We start from the raw sequence: 18,481 nt of genomic DNA on the forward strand, positions 1-18,481 counted from the left end.
CGAAGTTGATGGAATCGGGAATTATTGTAAATCCGAGCTTACATGCTTCGTATGTACGATATTCGTTAACAAATACATAAAAAGTTTGAAATTTCCTCCTTAAAACACCTGTATCACATTTTCGAATCAAATAATTTTTCGCTCTGAAAACTCAACTGAAAGACGAAATTTGAAATTAAGCGGTCGCCATTTTTCGTTTAACTCGAAATATCTTGACGAAAATTAACGACAACATTAATATAGCTAATGTGGTTAAGAACTAGAGACTTCAAGCTTTAAAGTGCTTCTTAAACGATCTCCATAGCGTCATTTTTACGAAAGTTATAGCTTGTTGAATTTCGCCTGTTTTTTTATTATAATGGAAAGTATATCTGGCAAACCCTTGAGTCATACTACTTGAGAAAGTACGTCCGGCTTCATCGTTTAGTCAAATCACGCCTCACTATCTCGTTAAATATAGTGACGACTCGTAGCGGAGATTTTGGAACTAAATTACAGAAATAACGGGTCTAATAATTCCATAAACCCGCTATTGTTATATCTTTACAAATATATGTTACTCTTACGAATCCTGCAACATTTACTTATACATACATATTTTTTCAGTTATTTAATGTTATATTTTCTGTGATAAAAGTGTTATTCAACAGAAGAAAAATTTAACGATGCCAATCTTTGCTCTAGACGTAAAAACAGTGAAGTTAATCACTACTACTCAAATAATAACTTCTGTTTATACTGCAGTGAAAGAATTAATAGAAAATGCACTTGATACTAATGCAGACAATATTGAAATTAATCTTGTATGTAATGTCAACATATTTGCAAGATATATATCTTTTGAAAAGATGATTCATCATTAGTAAATATATTTTTTTTTCTTTCAGGTAGATAACGGTACCTCATTAATAGAAGTAAAGGATAATGGTTGTGGCATATCTAAAGATGATGCACTATATATGTGTTTATCGTCCTATACATCTAAAATATCTAGTTTTGAAGACCTAGGTAATGTTTTATTTAAAAATGTTTCAATTATAAAAATAGTCACGTTTTTGGACTATATAACATAAAGTACTGGTAAATATAATAATGATATAATAGCATAAAATCAAAATAAGCATTAGATTATTATATCTATTAATATAAACAGATGTATTATATACATTTGGATTTCGCGGAGAGGCACTTAATGCATTGTGTGCAGTGGCAGAAGTTACCATTATAACAAAAACAATGGAGGATATTGTTGGAACTTCCTATACAATGAACCATGATGGACAAATCACACAACATGAACCTTGTCATAGAAGTACTGGTAAAAATCAGCTTGTTAACTTTTACTTCTTTTAAATCTATACAACAATATATACAACAATAATATATGCACTATATGCAGTTTCTTCATATATTTTAACAAAATATTAATTCGTTAGGCACCACAGTACAAGTAAGGAATTTATTTAAACAAATACCTGTAAGGAGACAGATGATTACCAATACAAGAAGAGCTAATCAAACTATTAAATTATTGGAAATATTGATACAAAGCTTTAGTATATGCAAACCGAACGTAAGAATTCAATTCAGAGCAAATAACAATGTTATATTTACAAAGCCAAGTTTGAATAATATCAAAGAAGCTGTGAATTATGTATTTGGTAGAAAAATTACATCTAATATGGAATGGATTGAACCAAAAAATATAGAAGTAGGTATATTTCTGAAATAATTTAAAAGATCAATAATATATACAACTTAATATATTTTTAGTTATTATTCGAGCAATAATTTGTACATGATTTATATTTTGATAAATTTTTAGTTTACTTTGCAATTAATGCTGCCTTCAAAACAAGTGCGGGATTTATCCGAAATTTCTCAATGTGGGTTACAGTATATTTTTGTTAATAATAGACCTGTTAAACATAAAAATCTTGAAAAGGTATGTGCTATTTATTAATTTTATTATTAGATGATGTTTAAAATTAGAAGCAAACTATGTATTATGTTTTAATATATATTTGTACATATCTCCTATAAATTCATGCTTTTCATAGATCACAATACAATACAAAAATTTACACTCTGTTCNTTATGTTAGAACCAATAAATATTGATGTCAATTTAGAACCAAATAAAGATGCAATTCTTTTCAAAGATCAGGTAAGATAATAAAATATATATATATATATATATATATATATATATAAATGTATATATAAATATTATAATTTATGTGTAATACTTAATTAATGTTTGTAGAATAATATTCTTGATACCATAGATAAATGCATAAGAACATTCTATGGGCTTAAATTTGTGAAGACCATTGAACAAAACGTATCTGATGACACATCTACCTGTTATGAAGATCGTATACTCAATACTAGTGAGGATTTTACGGAAACTGAATGGTCTGCTTGTAAAAAACGAAAAATGCATATTGAAGAGAAAATTCAAGAGGATATAATTAAAGAGAAAACAATACTTAAGCATAATAATATTACCACAAATGAGTGTGAAAAAACTTTTCAGGACAAACAACAGGAAATTAATCAGATTTATGATCAGCAGCATTATAAAGATGAATTAGCTTTAATAACTCACATACAATCACCGAACTTAAGTGATTCTGATTCAAATGATGCTTTTCCTGCTCCACCTTCATTTAATAGATCAGTGTATGTTTTTTGATACATATGTAAAAGGATTTTTGGTCTTTAATATCAATAGGCATATGAATAATTTATATTCTTAAGTAGTTCATAAATAAATTTCAATTTTCTCTTGTAGTAGAAGAGAGAAAAAGAGGGAGAGTGAAAATCTTGTAGAATTTATCTATATTTAGAACATCATAGACATATATAATATTCGGAGAAAATTGAAATTTCCTTCTAAATAATATATCAGTATTTGTATTGTATTAAATATAGATACAGGTAAACATTAAGTTAGTAATATAAATTACAGAGAAAAAGAACATGAAACTTTGAGCCAATTACCTGTAGTAGATCTTGGTGATGATTTTGACTATGTAGAAAAAAATCCAGAAACTGGAGACTTAAATATTCTTACGAACGAAAATAAGGATAACACAAGTGAGATACAGAAGATGAAACAAATATCTTTAGAAGCGTGGAGCAAAGGACATGTCCCTGGTCTCAAGGTGAAAATCTTTAATTATTTTATGATATCGCAATACATGTGTATATATCTTTGCTTTTTTTAAATTTACATTTGTTTCAATTATATCTCTGATACTATTATTAAATATGATAGGGTGGGACAGATATAAAATCTGATATTGCTGTTGAAAGACGGTCAAATGATAATTTCGTCAAGGAAAGTAATGAGACATTAGAGTCAAGTAAAATACGTGTCGACCATAAAGAGCTTAAATTTTTAAAACATGTTAGATCGCAAGGTGTGTATTATAACATAAGAATCATAAAAATACTATTCTTTTATATATTTATATTCGGTAATATTATCCATTAATGTTAGGGAAACCTTTACTGTTGCTAAAACAAAAATTACATTGACATTAATTAATTACCGCTTTTACGTTTAGTCGTAAAAGAAAACCCTACATTGACAACAGCTCAAACAGCCAAAAAAATTACTGAATTTTGGAAACAATTATCATCCGAAGAGCGTGGTTATTATCGAGATATTACAGAAGAAGAAGAAAAAGATGAAGTACGCGAGGCACGCCAAAAGTTTGAGGAGAAAACTGAAGTGAGTAAAATAGACGCGGAGAAAAACAAAAAAAGGCTGTTACAGTTGTTTGAAAAAATGAATACAAAGAACGAGAAGAAAGAGAAATTGAAGACAAGGACAATAGTACCATGGAACATTGACAGGGATAAAATAATAACGAGGTATTGTTTTAACCAACAACAAAAGATTACCATGTATTACTATATGTTTTATTTGTTAATATATGTTAACAACTTTTGCGAACAGATCAGATTTTGAAAACAATCATGTAATAGGCCGATTGACATCCAATTTATGGGTAGCTACAATTTGTGAACAGATATGGGTTGTAGATATTACAAGCTTGATAAAAGGCTTAAAAACGACCGATGTTAACATAGACAAGGTATTCTATGAAATGTTCTATATCAACTATATAAATTTTTTATATCGACTATATATTTTAAGATTATTTAAATGTGTATAAAATATTTCTCTTATTACTATTATTATTAACAATTATATGTTTAGATTGATGCCAAAAGGATTGAACAACTTCTCAAGCAATGGCTATTGAAACAAGATGATATGTCAATAATGCATTCAATATACGAATTTTCAAAAAATATATAGACCTAATGCAACTGATATAAGATGTCCCTTCTTAAAAAATTGAACAAGCATTTTATATATTTTAACATTTAATTATCTTTTATGTATAATATTTATTTTGTGTAGCAAAGTTTCAAATTAAACGTTAACTTTATTCAAAATTGTCATTCAATTTATATATTTAAATTTCAAACATATAACAATTTAAATAAGATAGCAATATATGTAATATCTGAGAGAGAGGGAGAAATAGAGAGATAAATTAGAAAACTATTCTCCCATAAGAATTTCAATGGACGCTTTTTTCTGATGCGCTCCCTGACAAATTGCGTAAAATTACTTCGTTACTCCACTATACGTACTTTCCGGGTAATGGTAAAGTCGTTTGGTTCGTGTCTGTTCTATTTTCACATGATAATAAGTCAGCTAAAGACGGTCAATAAATCATTCTGCCTCGTGCGGAGTCAAAAATGGCGTCTGATAAACAAAGTATGCTGAGAAAACGAAAGTTAGTAGATGTTGGAAGTGATTCGGATAATGAGACGGAAAGTGAGTATATGTAATTTTGTACGTTACAGTGTAATCAGTGATCTAAATTAATACGTTCTAGATACACATTACGGTTTTGTGAAACGCAAGAAAACACTGTTTACATGCTTTTTGAGGTTAAGTGACTTTCGGTGCGTGACGATTTTCTTTAATTTTGCAAGAATTTTAAATAATAGTATACATAATATTTATAAGCGTTGCTATATAATTATGTAAAAAGCAGTGATAACATCTTATTAAAACAAAAAAGAAAATAAGAGAAGAAAATTCTAAATAAAGAAGAGATATTATTTGACCATTATAAGTCTTACTTTTGCAGAGAATGAAAAACACGCAAGAACAAAATCAGAAGCACCACGACTGTGTCCGTACTTGGACACGATTAATCGGCAGTTCCTGGATTTTGATTTTGAAAAATTGTGCTCTGTGTCGTTGTCTAGAATCAATGTGTATGCTTGTTTGGTTTGTGGCAAATATTTTCAAGGCAGAGGAAGTAATACGTACGCATACACTCATAGTGTAGCAGAAACTCATCATGTTTTTCTTAATTTACACACGCTCAAATTTTACTGCTTACCAGATAATTATGAGATAGTAGGTAAGTAAATATATATTAGGTTTGCATGCTTTTCTTCCTCATCAATAAAATATCACAATAATCTCATTTATATGCGTCTATTTATTAGATTCATCCCTAGATGATATCAAATATGTGTTGAATCCAACTTTTGACAAAACACAAATAGCACAGCTAGATAAGAGCGATAAGCAATCTAGGGCAATCGATGGTTCCATGTACTCACCAGGAATAGTAGGGATGAATAATATAAAAGCCAACGATTACTGCAATGTCATTTTACAAGTAATTTATCATGATTAAATCTTGTTAATGACAATACTTTATGTATGTTATAACTTTCATAATTCACAGGCACTTTCACATGTTACACCATTGAGAGATTTCTTCTTAAGGGAATCTAATTATTCCCACGTAAGGAGACCACCTGGTGATTCGTCCTATCTCTTGGTACAAAGATTCGGAGAACTTATGCGAAAATTATGGAACCCGCGTAACTTCAAGGCACATGTAAGCCCCCACGAAATGCTGCAGGCTGTAGTTCTGTGGAGTAAAAAGAGATTTCAGTTCACGGAGCAAGGTAAGCATGGATTTTGTCAGTATGCGAATCTTTATTAAATCAATAAGAACAATAATCTAACTAACAAAGCACTATTCAGGTGATCCCGTTGATTTTCTGTCCTGGTTCCTAAATGCTCTTCACCTAGCGTTAAATGGGACAAAGAAACGTGACTCCAGTATAATTTATAAAACGTTTTTGGGGCATATGAGAATATACACGCGTAAAATACCGCCGTTGGAATTAGAAGAGAGTCAGAGGAGCGAACTGCTGCACACCGTTGAATACGGTGAAACTGTGACGGAAAGCCCGTTCTTATATCTCACATGCGACCTTCCGCCGCCTCCGTTGTTCAAAGACCAGTTCACGGAGAATATTATCCCGCAGGTTGATATCGCTATGAATAATTGATCAGATAAGTTGGAATTTTTAGGGGATGAAAATAAAATTCTCAAGTCTTTTATTCACACAGGTAAATCTGTATACGCTTCTGAACAAATTTAACGCCGTCACCGAGAAGGAATATAAAACCTACAAGGAGAATTTCATGAAGAGATTCGAAATTACTGAACTGCCACCTTATCTTATATTGTATATAAAAGTAAGTTCCGAATGCATTTATACTGCGTGTGAATGTCTAGGAACAAATACACATCTTGCGTGTGGCAATTTTGCTTTCAGAGATTCACGAAAAATACATTCTTCGTTGAGAAAAATCCAACAATCGTCAATTTCCCTGTTAAGTGAGTGTATATAACGTCTCGCTTATTAAATATTAAAATTGTTAGTAATATTATATTTGTGTATTTTTTGTACAGAAATGTTGATTTTGGAGATATTTTAACGCCGGATGTAAAGGCCAAACATCCATATACAACGTATGATCTGGTAGCTAATATAGTGCACGACGGTGAACCAGGTCAAGGAACATACAGAGTTCATATTTTGCATAGAGCCACTGGTCAGTGGTACGAATTACAAGACTTGCACGTCACACAAATTTTGCCCCAAATGATTACTCTCACTGAAGCATATATACAGGTGAATTGAGAATGAATACACTTATTCTTCTCATTTTAATTTATAACGTTTTGGTGCAACTATTATTTTTTCTTCCACAGATCTACGAATTAAGGAAGGATGTGCAGATGGAAAACGGGGACAATAAGAACAAAAAAACTACATGATAAATTCGACTTGTGAAAATAAGATAATAAAACTTTACATTTTGTGTAGACCTCGTTGTTTCGAGTTCTCTCGACATTTCCGTAACGAGCTCACGATATTTCAGATTTGATTAAATTTTTCTCAGTCGCTGATTCTTCTCGGTTGCGCGAATTTTCTGACTTGATTTATTCGAATTATCAACAAGTACTATCATTTTTTTCCAGCTGAACAATGGATTCATATTATCTCTCTGACAGAAGAATTCAGCCTCGTAATAAAAATTGTGCGTATAAAACAAAAATAAAATCCTACCAGTGTTTAGAGAAAAAGGTGGTATTATGGCCCCACTTATATTTTGTACAATAACTTTATCAACAATCATTATTTTAACTGAGAACCGAGTGATTACATTCGTCGAAATGTTCAATTGATTGATTCAGACTCAAAATTATGAAATATTTCTTATTCAAGACGTTATTTATAAAAATGTGGCGACACTGTATAATGAGTCGAAAAACTAAATCAATGATTCCATAAGTAATCACTAGAATTTCGAAAGGCTCCACAATAACACTTCTCTGATATTGGAAAAGCCGTGAACAAGCATTTCCCGTTGATCGGCGTTAATTCAGCGCGCCCGCCCCGATCTTAGCCGAGCGACGTCGAACACCGCCGAGTGGCTTCGACTGGCGAGAGTCGAGGAGGAACAGCGAGGTGGCGCTGGGGAGTTACGGAGATGCACGAGAGCGGCGCTGGGGCTGAGTCGCAGCCGGAGCGAGTCGGAGTTCGTAACGGACTGAAGCCGCGGCCGGTCACGCGAAAGCGGCGAAGCGGTTGAATGCGGTGTGACGCGCGACTCGTTGCCCGCGCGTACTTTCTACCCGTCGTGCATCACTCCGTCGTCGTTGTGTGACTCCTGCTCTCGCGCGTCTTCTCCGTTCCGTTCGTCGTACGAAAAAAAGTCAAAGCAGCGCGACACGGTTCGCGCGCGCCGAGTCGCGCTCGGGTCGCGCGTGTGCAGTGTTCACCGCGTTATATCGTTACTCCGCGTCTGTTGGATTACCGGCGGGCTCGACGCGGGACGCTCAACCGAGCCGGTGAGTACGATACGCAAGTAGTCCCGTGGCCGTTGCGCGAACAAGAAGTGACACGTTTGCGCTCCGCGACGATCTCTTCGCGATGGCGCCGTCGCGCCTGTATCGCGAATACGCAGAATCGAACGTCGTTTGAAATCCGTGGCTACCCGCCCGCGGCGGCAACGGCCGCGTCCTTCGCGCTCGACCTTCAGCCGGGACGCCCTCCGTCCCGGCGACGTCTCTCTCGAACGCGAATTCTAATTTTCGCCGCGGTTTATCGCCTGCAGCGAGAGACGTCGGTCGCGGCGACGGTTTAATGTCGGCGTCGCCGAGATCCGCGTTACACACTGCCCTATGCGTCTCCCTCCTCCTCGCGTCGTCAAATACCTGTTTCGCGCGACGCTCGAGAGAAAAAAAAACTGTTCGATCGCGCGTGGCCGTCGTCGCCGCGGAGAGAAGCAAGGTAGAGAACGTACAAACGCGCGCGCGCCACTGATCGCGGGCGGAAGGGGGAGGTGGTGCGTTGACTCTCGCGCGGAAGGATTCCGCGGGTTTCGGATTCCTAGCGTCCCGCGAACCTCGCGTAGACGCGTTTATCTCGCGCGCCTGACATGCGTTCGCCAGCCGTGCGAACATTTGAATTCCTCGAAGCGCCGAATTTTTCTCCGCGGTGCGTCCGCCGCGAAAGTTTCCTCGACATTCCGCGGCCGAACGATTCGTCGCGCTCTCGAAGTCTCTGTTCTCTTCCGCTGAACTGGCTATGCTAGTTTGTACTTGTTCTCTACTCCTCTTTCTTTCACTAATGCCCGTTTTTACTATTACGGTTGAAATCTAATCGACGATCACCTTGACGGAATTGACCGATCACATTAAGCAGTATACAGCTAATTGACCGATGCGACTGGCTAATTCCGTCGAGTTAATCGCCGATTGGGTTTAAACCATGATGGTAGAAACAAGCATAAGTCTTACTTGTATATCCGTCTCTTTTTGCTCCTCTAATGATAAGGTGGGGTCAGAGACGGCTTCGTTTATTTTACAGTGTACACGCATTGTTTCTCTCCTTGAATTCTTTCAATTTCTGGTTAACTTGTGGTTTACATTTAAACTGATGATAATGTGAAAATTGTGTTTCTCTATTTATGGGTACTCATTAAACTAATGGTTTTGTAATTCTTTAAATTTAATGATTAACCACGAATGGAAAAACACGATTCTTATGTTGTCATCAGGTTAAGCCTAAACCACAAGTTAGCCAGAAAATGAAAAACCGGATCTTAAGGAATTTTATTATTTACGTCTTTTACCCATTTTGTACATTGATTACATGAAAAATAAATAAAACAGAGCATGGGGTTGGATCCAACCGCATTTTTCCGGGTACGTTGAATATTCACCTTGCTATTAGAGGATTGAGTGTACACTAATTCAGCGAAAGAGACCTTCGATTCCGCGGAATTCTCGCGACGTTTCGTTTCGAACGCTTCGGCAATGTTTTGCAAAATCGCGCGTTCTCATTTGCGATACGAGTTGTCGTGGCGATTCGCATTTTCGACGCGTATCAGTGGGTTCGTATGGAACGAGTTATTCTATAAAAAAATTGCCAGTGGCGCGCTTTATTTCGCGCCGAGTTATCGCCTATGTTCACGGTGTACGATCACCTGAGGCCGGCGCACAATTTAACGACGCTGTTGTTGCAATTCGAGTTTGTATCATAGTGGTTATAAAAAGCTCGCAAAAATATCGCAGACATCAGCGCGAAGCGGGGATTTGAATGGAACGTAACGGTGTGTAAACAAAGACAGTTCGGAAATAGAGGTCATATTCGGGATTAATAATATATACACGCCGTTTCTCATACTATTTGAACAATACTCCACTTGGGTGTATACACTTTTGCCGTCTTCAGCGTGCGGATTTAATGTTTTCAATGCTTTTTGATACAGAAGAGATGATCGCGATACTTTCGTTTTCACTTACCTCGCATGAATAATGCAATCGGAGGATGATTATGCCGGAAAAATGCCGTTTTAATGATACAATTAATAAGCCATTCGAAACGGAAGTCCCTTTCGCGGGATCTTCCCGCCGACTCGAGGCGATCAATTCACGTGTGACGTTCGTTTGATTGATTAATTATATACCGGCTGCTGATTATCCGAATAGATCTCGGAATAAATTATAGCGGGTTCAGGATCTCCCGCGAAAGCCAGTTTACGAGTCGAGTTCCGTGTATTTAGTGAACTTGCAATAATTCCGGAACGTTGCCGAAGGCCAATTTTGACGTGGGTGTGCGGCAAATTGTGTAACCACGTACGACTCATCCCGTAGCATTCGCGGAAATGACAGAGACGCCTTAACGACGGCGACATTAATCATACCGGTATCTTAACAGATATTCCGATTAATGGAACGATAAGCTCACCGTTGTTAAAGCAGAACGAATGATTTTTCGGGCGCGAAACTTTCGGGGCACGTAGAGCCATTAATCCGCCTAATACATATTTCGAGAGATGTGTGTGTAGCGATACGTTTAATTATCGCAGTTTGAGTTTCTAGTTCTAAAGCCGTGCGTGATAAAATCTCTCCTCGCTCGGTGCTTTTTTACTTTAGGCGTGTGTGCGACTGGCTTGGCAGGCAGTCAAACGAGAAATCTGTTTTGAGGGCAAGTAGCGAAACATCTGAAATTAATCGATTTCGAGATACCTATATTTACGGAGATATTCGAATGAGGTACGTCTTGGGAAATGCCGACTTTTTATGCGCAAAGAACACGAAATACGTAACTTTTATTCCGTCGTATCTTTTTAATCTTCAACGTGCGATTTTTAATATCGCTTTCTCGGAACATGAATCTTCGCGAATCCGAGACCGATGCAATCCGTTAGAAATTTACTAGAAGATATAGAAAGTTCATTAACAAAGGAAAAAAATAAAATAAAACGAGAGAACCGGTATCTCTTCGTTAATTCACTCACACGGAGAAAATAAATTTTGCTGGAACAGCACATTTTTTGTTAATATAGTGGCAGCCAAAAAGTTTGTTTGGACGGCAGAAGGATTTATTAAGAGTATTAATTACTATTTGCTGAATATATGGACGGCAAAAATAATTTGGTTATGCCAGCTGTCGCAACAATGTTTCGCTTCAACGGCAAAATTATTTTTTCCGTGTAATAAGTCTTTTTACTGCCACTGTGTTAACAGACAATTTGCTGTTCCAGCAAAACTTCTTTCTCTGTGCATACCTATCTACGATAAGAAACAACATCGTAACTTTTCTCGTTCGAGTAGCTGTCTTCCCGCCGGTTACGTACGACAATATTGCTTTCCTTCGATCACGCTGTTTGCGCGCCAAGTTCGCGAGAGTACGAACTGCAAAGTGACGTTTATAACTGCGATGCATAACGCGGATGTAAATAAGGCCAGGTAAGAGGAAACGAGGAAGTGCGAGACTCGCCCGAGCAGACCGCAACTATCGTCCACGTCGCGACAGCAGGTGGTCGACCGTGCGCGTATATGCAACTACCTGTAATTGAATACTATATGATGATGGTACCTTACGAGGCCGCGAGATATCGGCGAATTGGGTTATACCAGTCACGATCCTAGTAGAAATCATTACGTGCATGCGGATACGTTTCTTGGCTGATAATTAGCGCCGGCTGAGGCCTGTTCCGCGAGGCTCTTCTTCTTTTTTCTTTTTTTTTTTTGTTTCGGCGAACGCAACAGCTCTGCGACTGACTCATCGGTCAGTCAATAGCGACGCTCGATTATCGTGTTTTCTAGAGAGAGAAAGAGAAAGAGCGAAAAAACTCTCACCGTTCTGAGAGAAACTGAGAATTAAATTCTCGAGAGACCACTCTCTCTCTTTCTTTCTTATTCTCTGAAGTGCGTGAGTTTTTCTAATATTTGTGATGAATATATTTGAATACTATTTTCAAGAAGGTATTCTTTGTTCAAAAGATAACTTTTATATTACTTAAAAGAAAAACATATAAGTAAATAAAAGTAATTGTTTTTCTTCGCAGTATATTTTTCTCTGTGTACGTTGGAAAAAGTTGGGAGAAACCACATGAGGCGCGTCGTTTGGTGCATATGACATTTTGGAACTTGCTTTTTTATTGAAAATTGTAATTTTTGAGGAAATGCTAAAGCTCTGAAGTAATGCTAAAATGCAGTGAAAACAGTTTAACACGGCTTACTCTTTGCGCTGTACGCGCGTGCGTTCAATGTTACGCTGTTCGGTTTGCACGAAGGTAGGATAAAATAGAGAGAGAAATTTTAACGTGAATTTCATCTCGCAACGGAGAGAGAGGAGACACTCAGAATTTTTCGAGGTGACCTAAAACTGTCCATAGCCTGGAACAAACAAGCGTAAATTGTCTTCCTTAAATTTTAGAATCTGGGACGACCGTTTACGAAACGGAAATCGACGGCGCGATCAGAGTTGCAATCTCTCGCAATCGGTTCTCATTATTTTTCGTTTGTCGAAGAATACTGTCCCTTTTCTCCTCGTTTCTCGCATAGTTTTTCAACGCTTCAATACTGGGAAGCACGTTATCGAATGGAATCGCGAAAGCTTGATAATCTGTGCCCTCGATTTCTTCGGAGAGTGTGGCCCTCTGTATAATATGAAATAGAATATTGAATAATCCTTGCAGATATTAAACACGATAACGTCGTATCGAATATCAATAGAAATTTAAACCACTTGTAATCAATTTACGCGTTACGTTGTTCTATCGCGATCGTTCCTGGTAATCCTCTCCTTAAGATCAAAGGCGATCATTTCTTCATCTATAATCGCTTAAGCATCACTTGCACGTGCTGTGTAACATACGTCTATTTCTATCTCTGCCAATATATTGAGCTTAAAAGTAAAATCCAGCGGATTAACTTCTCGTTTGCCGTGATCCGTGCATAATAAGAAAGATCATCTCTCCGCGTGATATTCGGAAAAAGCCATTAATTCACTTTACTACGGTCGTAAACACTGCCTCGCGCCGAAAGAGCGCACTTTTAAGTGGTGATTAGAAGCCGAAGGGACGAGAGACATCGTCGAATCGCGTGAATCGGAATGCACGAGGTGCCTTCATTTACGTAATGCACTATACGGAATGAAAACAATGCGGCGAGTCGACATGCGGCTCGTCAATGACGCCGAAAAGGAATAGTGGAGGGGGAGGAGGGGGGTTTCCCCGAGGTCCCATCACCATCGAGTTCCCGTGTTTGCTTTCAACGCGAACGCTAAACTCGGTCGTAACGTTTTAGATGCAACAACGCGCGGATATCGCGGTGTGCGCGAATTGTCCCCCTGGGAAGCGTACTCTCGTGTTCGATAAATATTGATGAAACGCTCTTACCGCGCGAAATTTCGCGCGACTGCACGCGATTTCGAGAGACAAGTAATCCCCGTGCACGCCACGTATGCGTTAACCGATTGTACATCGCGTGATTTTACACAGATCGATCGAGACGCGGCGGCGGTCGGTTTTGTTGTTTGTTGTTGCGGATCTCTCCGCCCGCTCCTCCGCAAAAGTGGACGCGCTTTTTTTGCGCAAGTGACATCTTTCTTCCTCTTGACGAACGTCCGTATGGAAGAGCCGTCCCCGCTTCAGATCCCGGAGTTATTGCCCCACTTGGCCGAGGAACAAGTCGGATTTTACGTAAACCTACAACTTAAAAACGGCGCTCGGGTATTTTTAGTAACGACAGTTTCCAGATTTATTGTTCTCTTCTTTTTCATTGGAATTATGTCTGCGTGTCCCCTGGGATAAACAACATTGCACAGACGTAAATTCAATATAGCCTTGTCGATTTTTCCTCCACGGCGAGAGCGATGCATTTCTGCCGAGCTAGTTTCGCTCAGATAAACAAAGAGTGAAAAGTATACGGTTTAATATTTGGTTGTAGTTTTCCGATTTTTATAGTCGAGTCGAGGTGTACGCGCGAGGCAAATCGGAGTGCACCTGTGAACGCGCGCATTTTTCTGGACGTCGCGACCGATCGATAATACGTGCACAGCGCGCTGTAACGAGGAGAGATTTCTTTCGCGAGGAGAAGGAAGGTGGGAGATTGCGTCGGGAGATTAGGAACGAAAGTCGGTGCATAGCGATAATGGAAAATCAGGGAGAAACGTGTGCATCGCTCGTTTGAGCACGGTGAATCGAATAACGAGGTCGGAACAAGTAATACCCGTGGAACTCCGTCTTTTGAGTTAATTTCAATGTAAATCATTTATATTTTGCTTCGTCCGGTAACGATATACAGCAAAAAATATTTTGTGCTAAAATCGATCCTTGTTAAAAGTTTCGTATTAAATTTGTAACATACCTGTGTATTAATTTAACATATTATGTTTACGTTATTTCAATATATATATTCTGTGTTGAATTGATATGCAACATGTGTAAGTGTTAAAATAATAAGTTTAATACTTCCGAGTCGAGATTAACATATATTAATTTTGTGTTAATTTTTTATATACGTTAAATATATTATGCAAAAATAATATATAATAATTGGAATTGTGTTAAATTTAACACAAAATTTGTTATTATGTACGATAATTTTGGCAAATCTTCGAAGGGGATTAAGCAGCGTAACAATAACAACGTGCCGGATATATCATGCTTTTAATTTTTTTAATATTATATTTTGAAATATTATATTCTAGATGTTTCAAAATTATATGCGCGATCTTTTAAGAAGAACCGTCAAGCGTCGCGAGAAGTTTCGTCGGCTGGCATTTTTCATCGCGATTTTACGAGTCTTCCATCCGAGGACGCTGTCCAATTCCGTTTTTCGAGCAATAAACAAGCCGCATTGCGCTACTTCGGGCAGGAAACGAAGTTTGTCTGTCAATTAACTGTACCGTGCCTGCGATGTTTACGCTCCTAAGTGCACGTTGAATTTTATCGTTGCACTTATGAATGGAGAGCTGGCGCGGGGAGGCGATGAATGCGCCGGATCGATTAACCTTTTATGACGCGGAGGCCTCTCTTTGTCGCGATACTCGTTGGATAAACATCCCCAAGTATGGAGTGAATTTTATCGCCGCACGCGCTCCGTATTTATGAATGGCGCCAGGATAGAGATGGGGTTGTCTTCCAGGAAAATGGCATCAGTCACGTCACATAGTCGCTACTGTTCTCTGATGTACTCTTTTTCTCTCTCTCTCTCTTATGTGTGGGTGTATATGTGTACATATATATTTAATATTTCACACGAGTAGCATGAATTTCATTTATTAGTGGAATATATACACGCGAATGATAAATGCGAGGGACAATAACGTGTACGACAGCGAACAATAACGCTGTTCCCTTCCTCGTTATTGTTGAAACTGTTTTTCTCAAGCGATAATTTTCGCGCGAATTCCTCGAAAATCTCGAATAAAAGTGATTCTATAATCTTGTGTTTTTTTTAATACGCGTACGATTATTTTAAAAGATATACATAATTTATAGGTGTAAAATCAAAATTTCGAGATAAGCTGTGAAGTTTGATCCTTCAACGTTCCACTGTCGCGATCCGAAGTTGTGATCGTGGATTATCTATCTGAATTACGAGGTCTTAAAAATTCTCAAACTTCTATGCCTCTCCTCTCATCTCCCTTCGCACTTCATTAGCTTCACGATGCTTTCAGCGGCGGCTTGATGTGTTTACGTAATAAGCTTGCAATTATAACTTTTACCGTGCAATCATACCATACATTGTCTCACATAGACAGAGGCGGTAATTTTTTTAACAGCAAACTCAAGAGATACCATTACTGTAGCATCTCTTTGTTGAAAATGCCTTTCGCGACGCGGGTTATTTCTGCGTACCGCCGGCTTCGTGCGCGACGTTTATACGCTTAACTGTATCCGCCCGCGTTTTTCCAAGGAAAAACCACTCGCGAGTCGTGGTCTCTAGTGTATGCAAATGCACTTGGACTTTTTTTCGGTCGCGTTTCGGTAATTTCTTGCGGAACGCGAGACTTTAATTATCTCACCACGGTAATTAGAGAGCCCGAACCATTTCCAACCCTCGGAAGAAGTACCGTTCGACAAAGCGACGATAACCATCGAGTTTTCTCCCTCTATCTCTATCTTTTTCTGTCTGTCTCTCACTTCTTCTCCACGAAGTTCTTTCGTTCCCGCGTTCCAACCTTACATCTTCTAAATTAATCAATTTCCACTTCTTCGCGATTGTCTCCTTTTTCCCGTGTTTACGTACATTTACATACATCTTCACGCGCGCTCCGCGATTAAACCGCGCGATCGACGCGCAAATTACGACAATCCGAATCCCAATTAAGAAATAGTAATCAAGTAAGAAAACCACGGCGTTTTCTTCCCGGCGATTGTTTCGCGATGCGAACGGTGCACACGCGGCCGCGTTCGCGATAAAATTCTACTTTGCATAAAACTGCGAGCGCAGCATAATCGCCGTGTATGTGTGTAAGTGTGTATGTGCGTTGCGCGCGAGGCCAATGGTCGCTCAAGTTCGAACGTAACGTTTCAAAGTAGGCTAATTCGCGAACTACGACAATCACGTTGACGACGTCGACGATGACGAAGAAGTGGCTCTGCATATAAGCGCGACTATATTGTGACCCACAGCCTGCGCCGCTTTCCGTTAGACGTTATTATCCGCACCACCTGTCTTAACGCGCGCTCTTCCCCTTCTTCCGTTATCTCCCTCTTCGTATCTACATATCCTTCCTTTTCACCTCTCGCTCTTACCTTCGCCGTTCGTCTCTCTCTCTTCCGCCGCGGGCGCCATATTCGCTTCTACTGTTACACCTGCGGCTTTACGGATGGCTCCACGACAGTTACGTTAGACAGAGAGAGAGAAAGAGAGAGGAGTCCGCGACTGATGGCTTGGCATGCCAATTATTGAATCGCCGATCTTTCTTTCATTCATTCATGCCTTCGCTTACGCGCGTCGCTTTCGCAACGTCGCCGCGATGGATCTCGAATGCCGCGTGGTCGGCGCTCTGTCGGAGGACAAATGGTTGGCGCCCATTTTCGCCCGTCCCGTTGTAAATCTCCCGATTGTACACCGCGATTCGTGAGACGAGCTGTTGCTAAAAAATATATACATCAATATAGCAAGCCCGTGTTCCAATGTTTCGCGCGGCGCTTTATCTCACGGACGGACAAATCTGTCCTCCGATAACGGAACTGAATTAATTCGAACGACGTGACCGCTATTCGCGAGCCTCCCAATCCCTGAAATAGTTGGTAACTTTTTTCTCACTTTTATTTTTCTCATCGTCAGCTTCGTGCGCACGCGGGCTTTTAATTATATATATATTGTGTTATTCGAATTCTGAAGTAATTGTACGACTTTCGCCAGGTCATAAGATATGTAAGAGCTACTTAATTGGAACCAACGCGAGGCAGATAAGCAATTTCACGCTTCGGAAATAGAAAGTTCCGTGCGGCTGTGCGTGTATCTCAAAACCTCAACCTTCGAATCCTTTTACGTACGGTGGACGAGGTTGCGAAAAGGGAACGATCCCACGCGCGTGTGACACGTGCTCGATCTCATTCCTCGACGCCTCGCGCGAGCGTCGCATGTATTTACAAACGGTTACACGACGCGTTTGCAAATTACCGCACGACACGAATGGCTTGGAAAGTCGCGGGATTACATCGTATCGATGACGCGGCGATTCTCCGCGAACCCCCACAAATACGCCTCTTTTTCGACGACTCAGAAAGAACAACTTTTTTTTTCTTTTTCTTTCTTGTATTGTAATTCGTTCTACACGTGGAACTAAATTTGTGTAATTTCCTCCGTCCTTTAACTCTCTGTTTGATTCGCTGTTTTTCGCCAATTAATTGAACGAATAAATAAACAAATTTTATTATTGTTGTCTATATAGTTAATACTTTATTGATTAATCGCTCTGTGGGATATTTTACACTCGGCTGTGGGGGAAAAGAAAACTACCGCGGAAGATCAGCGGTGAAATACGACGCTCGGTTTCGACTTCGCGCGAGACAAAGTCGAAAGCGTATCGCGTCTCTCAGAAAGTAGCCGAACACGGCAGGGCACGCACAAAAGACAATAGCCGGAGTTACGCAATCCCGTGTGCGGCTACTGTCGTGGAGCACTCTCTGGAACTGGCGAGTTAGTGGTGCTTGTGGTAGTGCTTGCAATAGCGGTAAAAAGAGGCGGCCGGGATAAATTCGCAGCCGCGAGATCGCGATTCATTCGCGATCTTATCGCAAGGAGAGGAGA

General features: G+C 39.0%; 3 protein-coding genes across 4 annotated transcripts in view; all 3 read left to right on the forward strand.

Moving 5' to 3' along the window:
- Window positions 1-577: 577 nt before the first annotated feature.
- Window positions 578-4,402, forward strand: LOC106746212 (PMS1 protein homolog 1-like). The gene is given in 12 exon segments (XM_014622523.1): window positions 578-803; window positions 888-1,008; window positions 1,154-1,318; window positions 1,437-1,711; window positions 1,826-1,945; window positions 1,996-2,166; window positions 2,266-2,684; window positions 2,974-3,169; window positions 3,283-3,427; window positions 3,575-3,884; window positions 3,970-4,108; window positions 4,234-4,402. Coding segments are annotated over 12 exon segments (2,301 nt in total). The 5' UTR covers window positions 578-665; the 3' UTR covers window positions 4,336-4,402.
- Window positions 4,403-4,777: 375 nt separating this feature from the next.
- LOC106746207 (U4/U6.U5 tri-snRNP-associated protein 2) lies at window positions 4,778-7,468 on the forward strand. The gene is made up of 9 exons (XM_014622515.1): window positions 4,778-4,863; window positions 5,183-5,461; window positions 5,550-5,725; window positions 5,795-6,020; window positions 6,100-6,386; window positions 6,472-6,600; window positions 6,681-6,742; window positions 6,818-7,040; window positions 7,121-7,468. Exons 1-9 carry the CDS (start codon window positions 4,785-4,787, stop codon window positions 7,184-7,186), a joined length of 1,527 nt encoding a protein of 508 aa, XP_014478001.1. The 5' UTR covers window positions 4,778-4,784; the 3' UTR covers window positions 7,187-7,468.
- A 457-nt stretch (window positions 7,469-7,925) lies between these two features.
- LOC106746305 (rap guanine nucleotide exchange factor 2-like) overlaps window positions 7,926-18,481 on the forward strand; it is a 127,570-nt gene continuing 117,014 nt past the window's right edge. For both annotated transcript variants that reach the window (XM_014622779.1, XM_014622782.1), the window contains exon 1: window positions 7,926-8,263. The gene's annotated coding sequence lies outside the window, so the exon portion shown is untranslated. The remainder of the gene's footprint in view (window positions 8,264-18,481) is intronic.

This window comes from Dinoponera quadriceps, unplaced genomic scaffold (genome assembly GCF_001313825.1).
Source record: "Dinoponera quadriceps isolate SergipeBrazil2010 unplaced genomic scaffold, ASM131382v1 scaffold566, whole genome shotgun sequence".
Classification (NCBI taxonomy): Eukaryota; Metazoa; Arthropoda; class Insecta; order Hymenoptera; family Formicidae; genus Dinoponera; species Dinoponera quadriceps.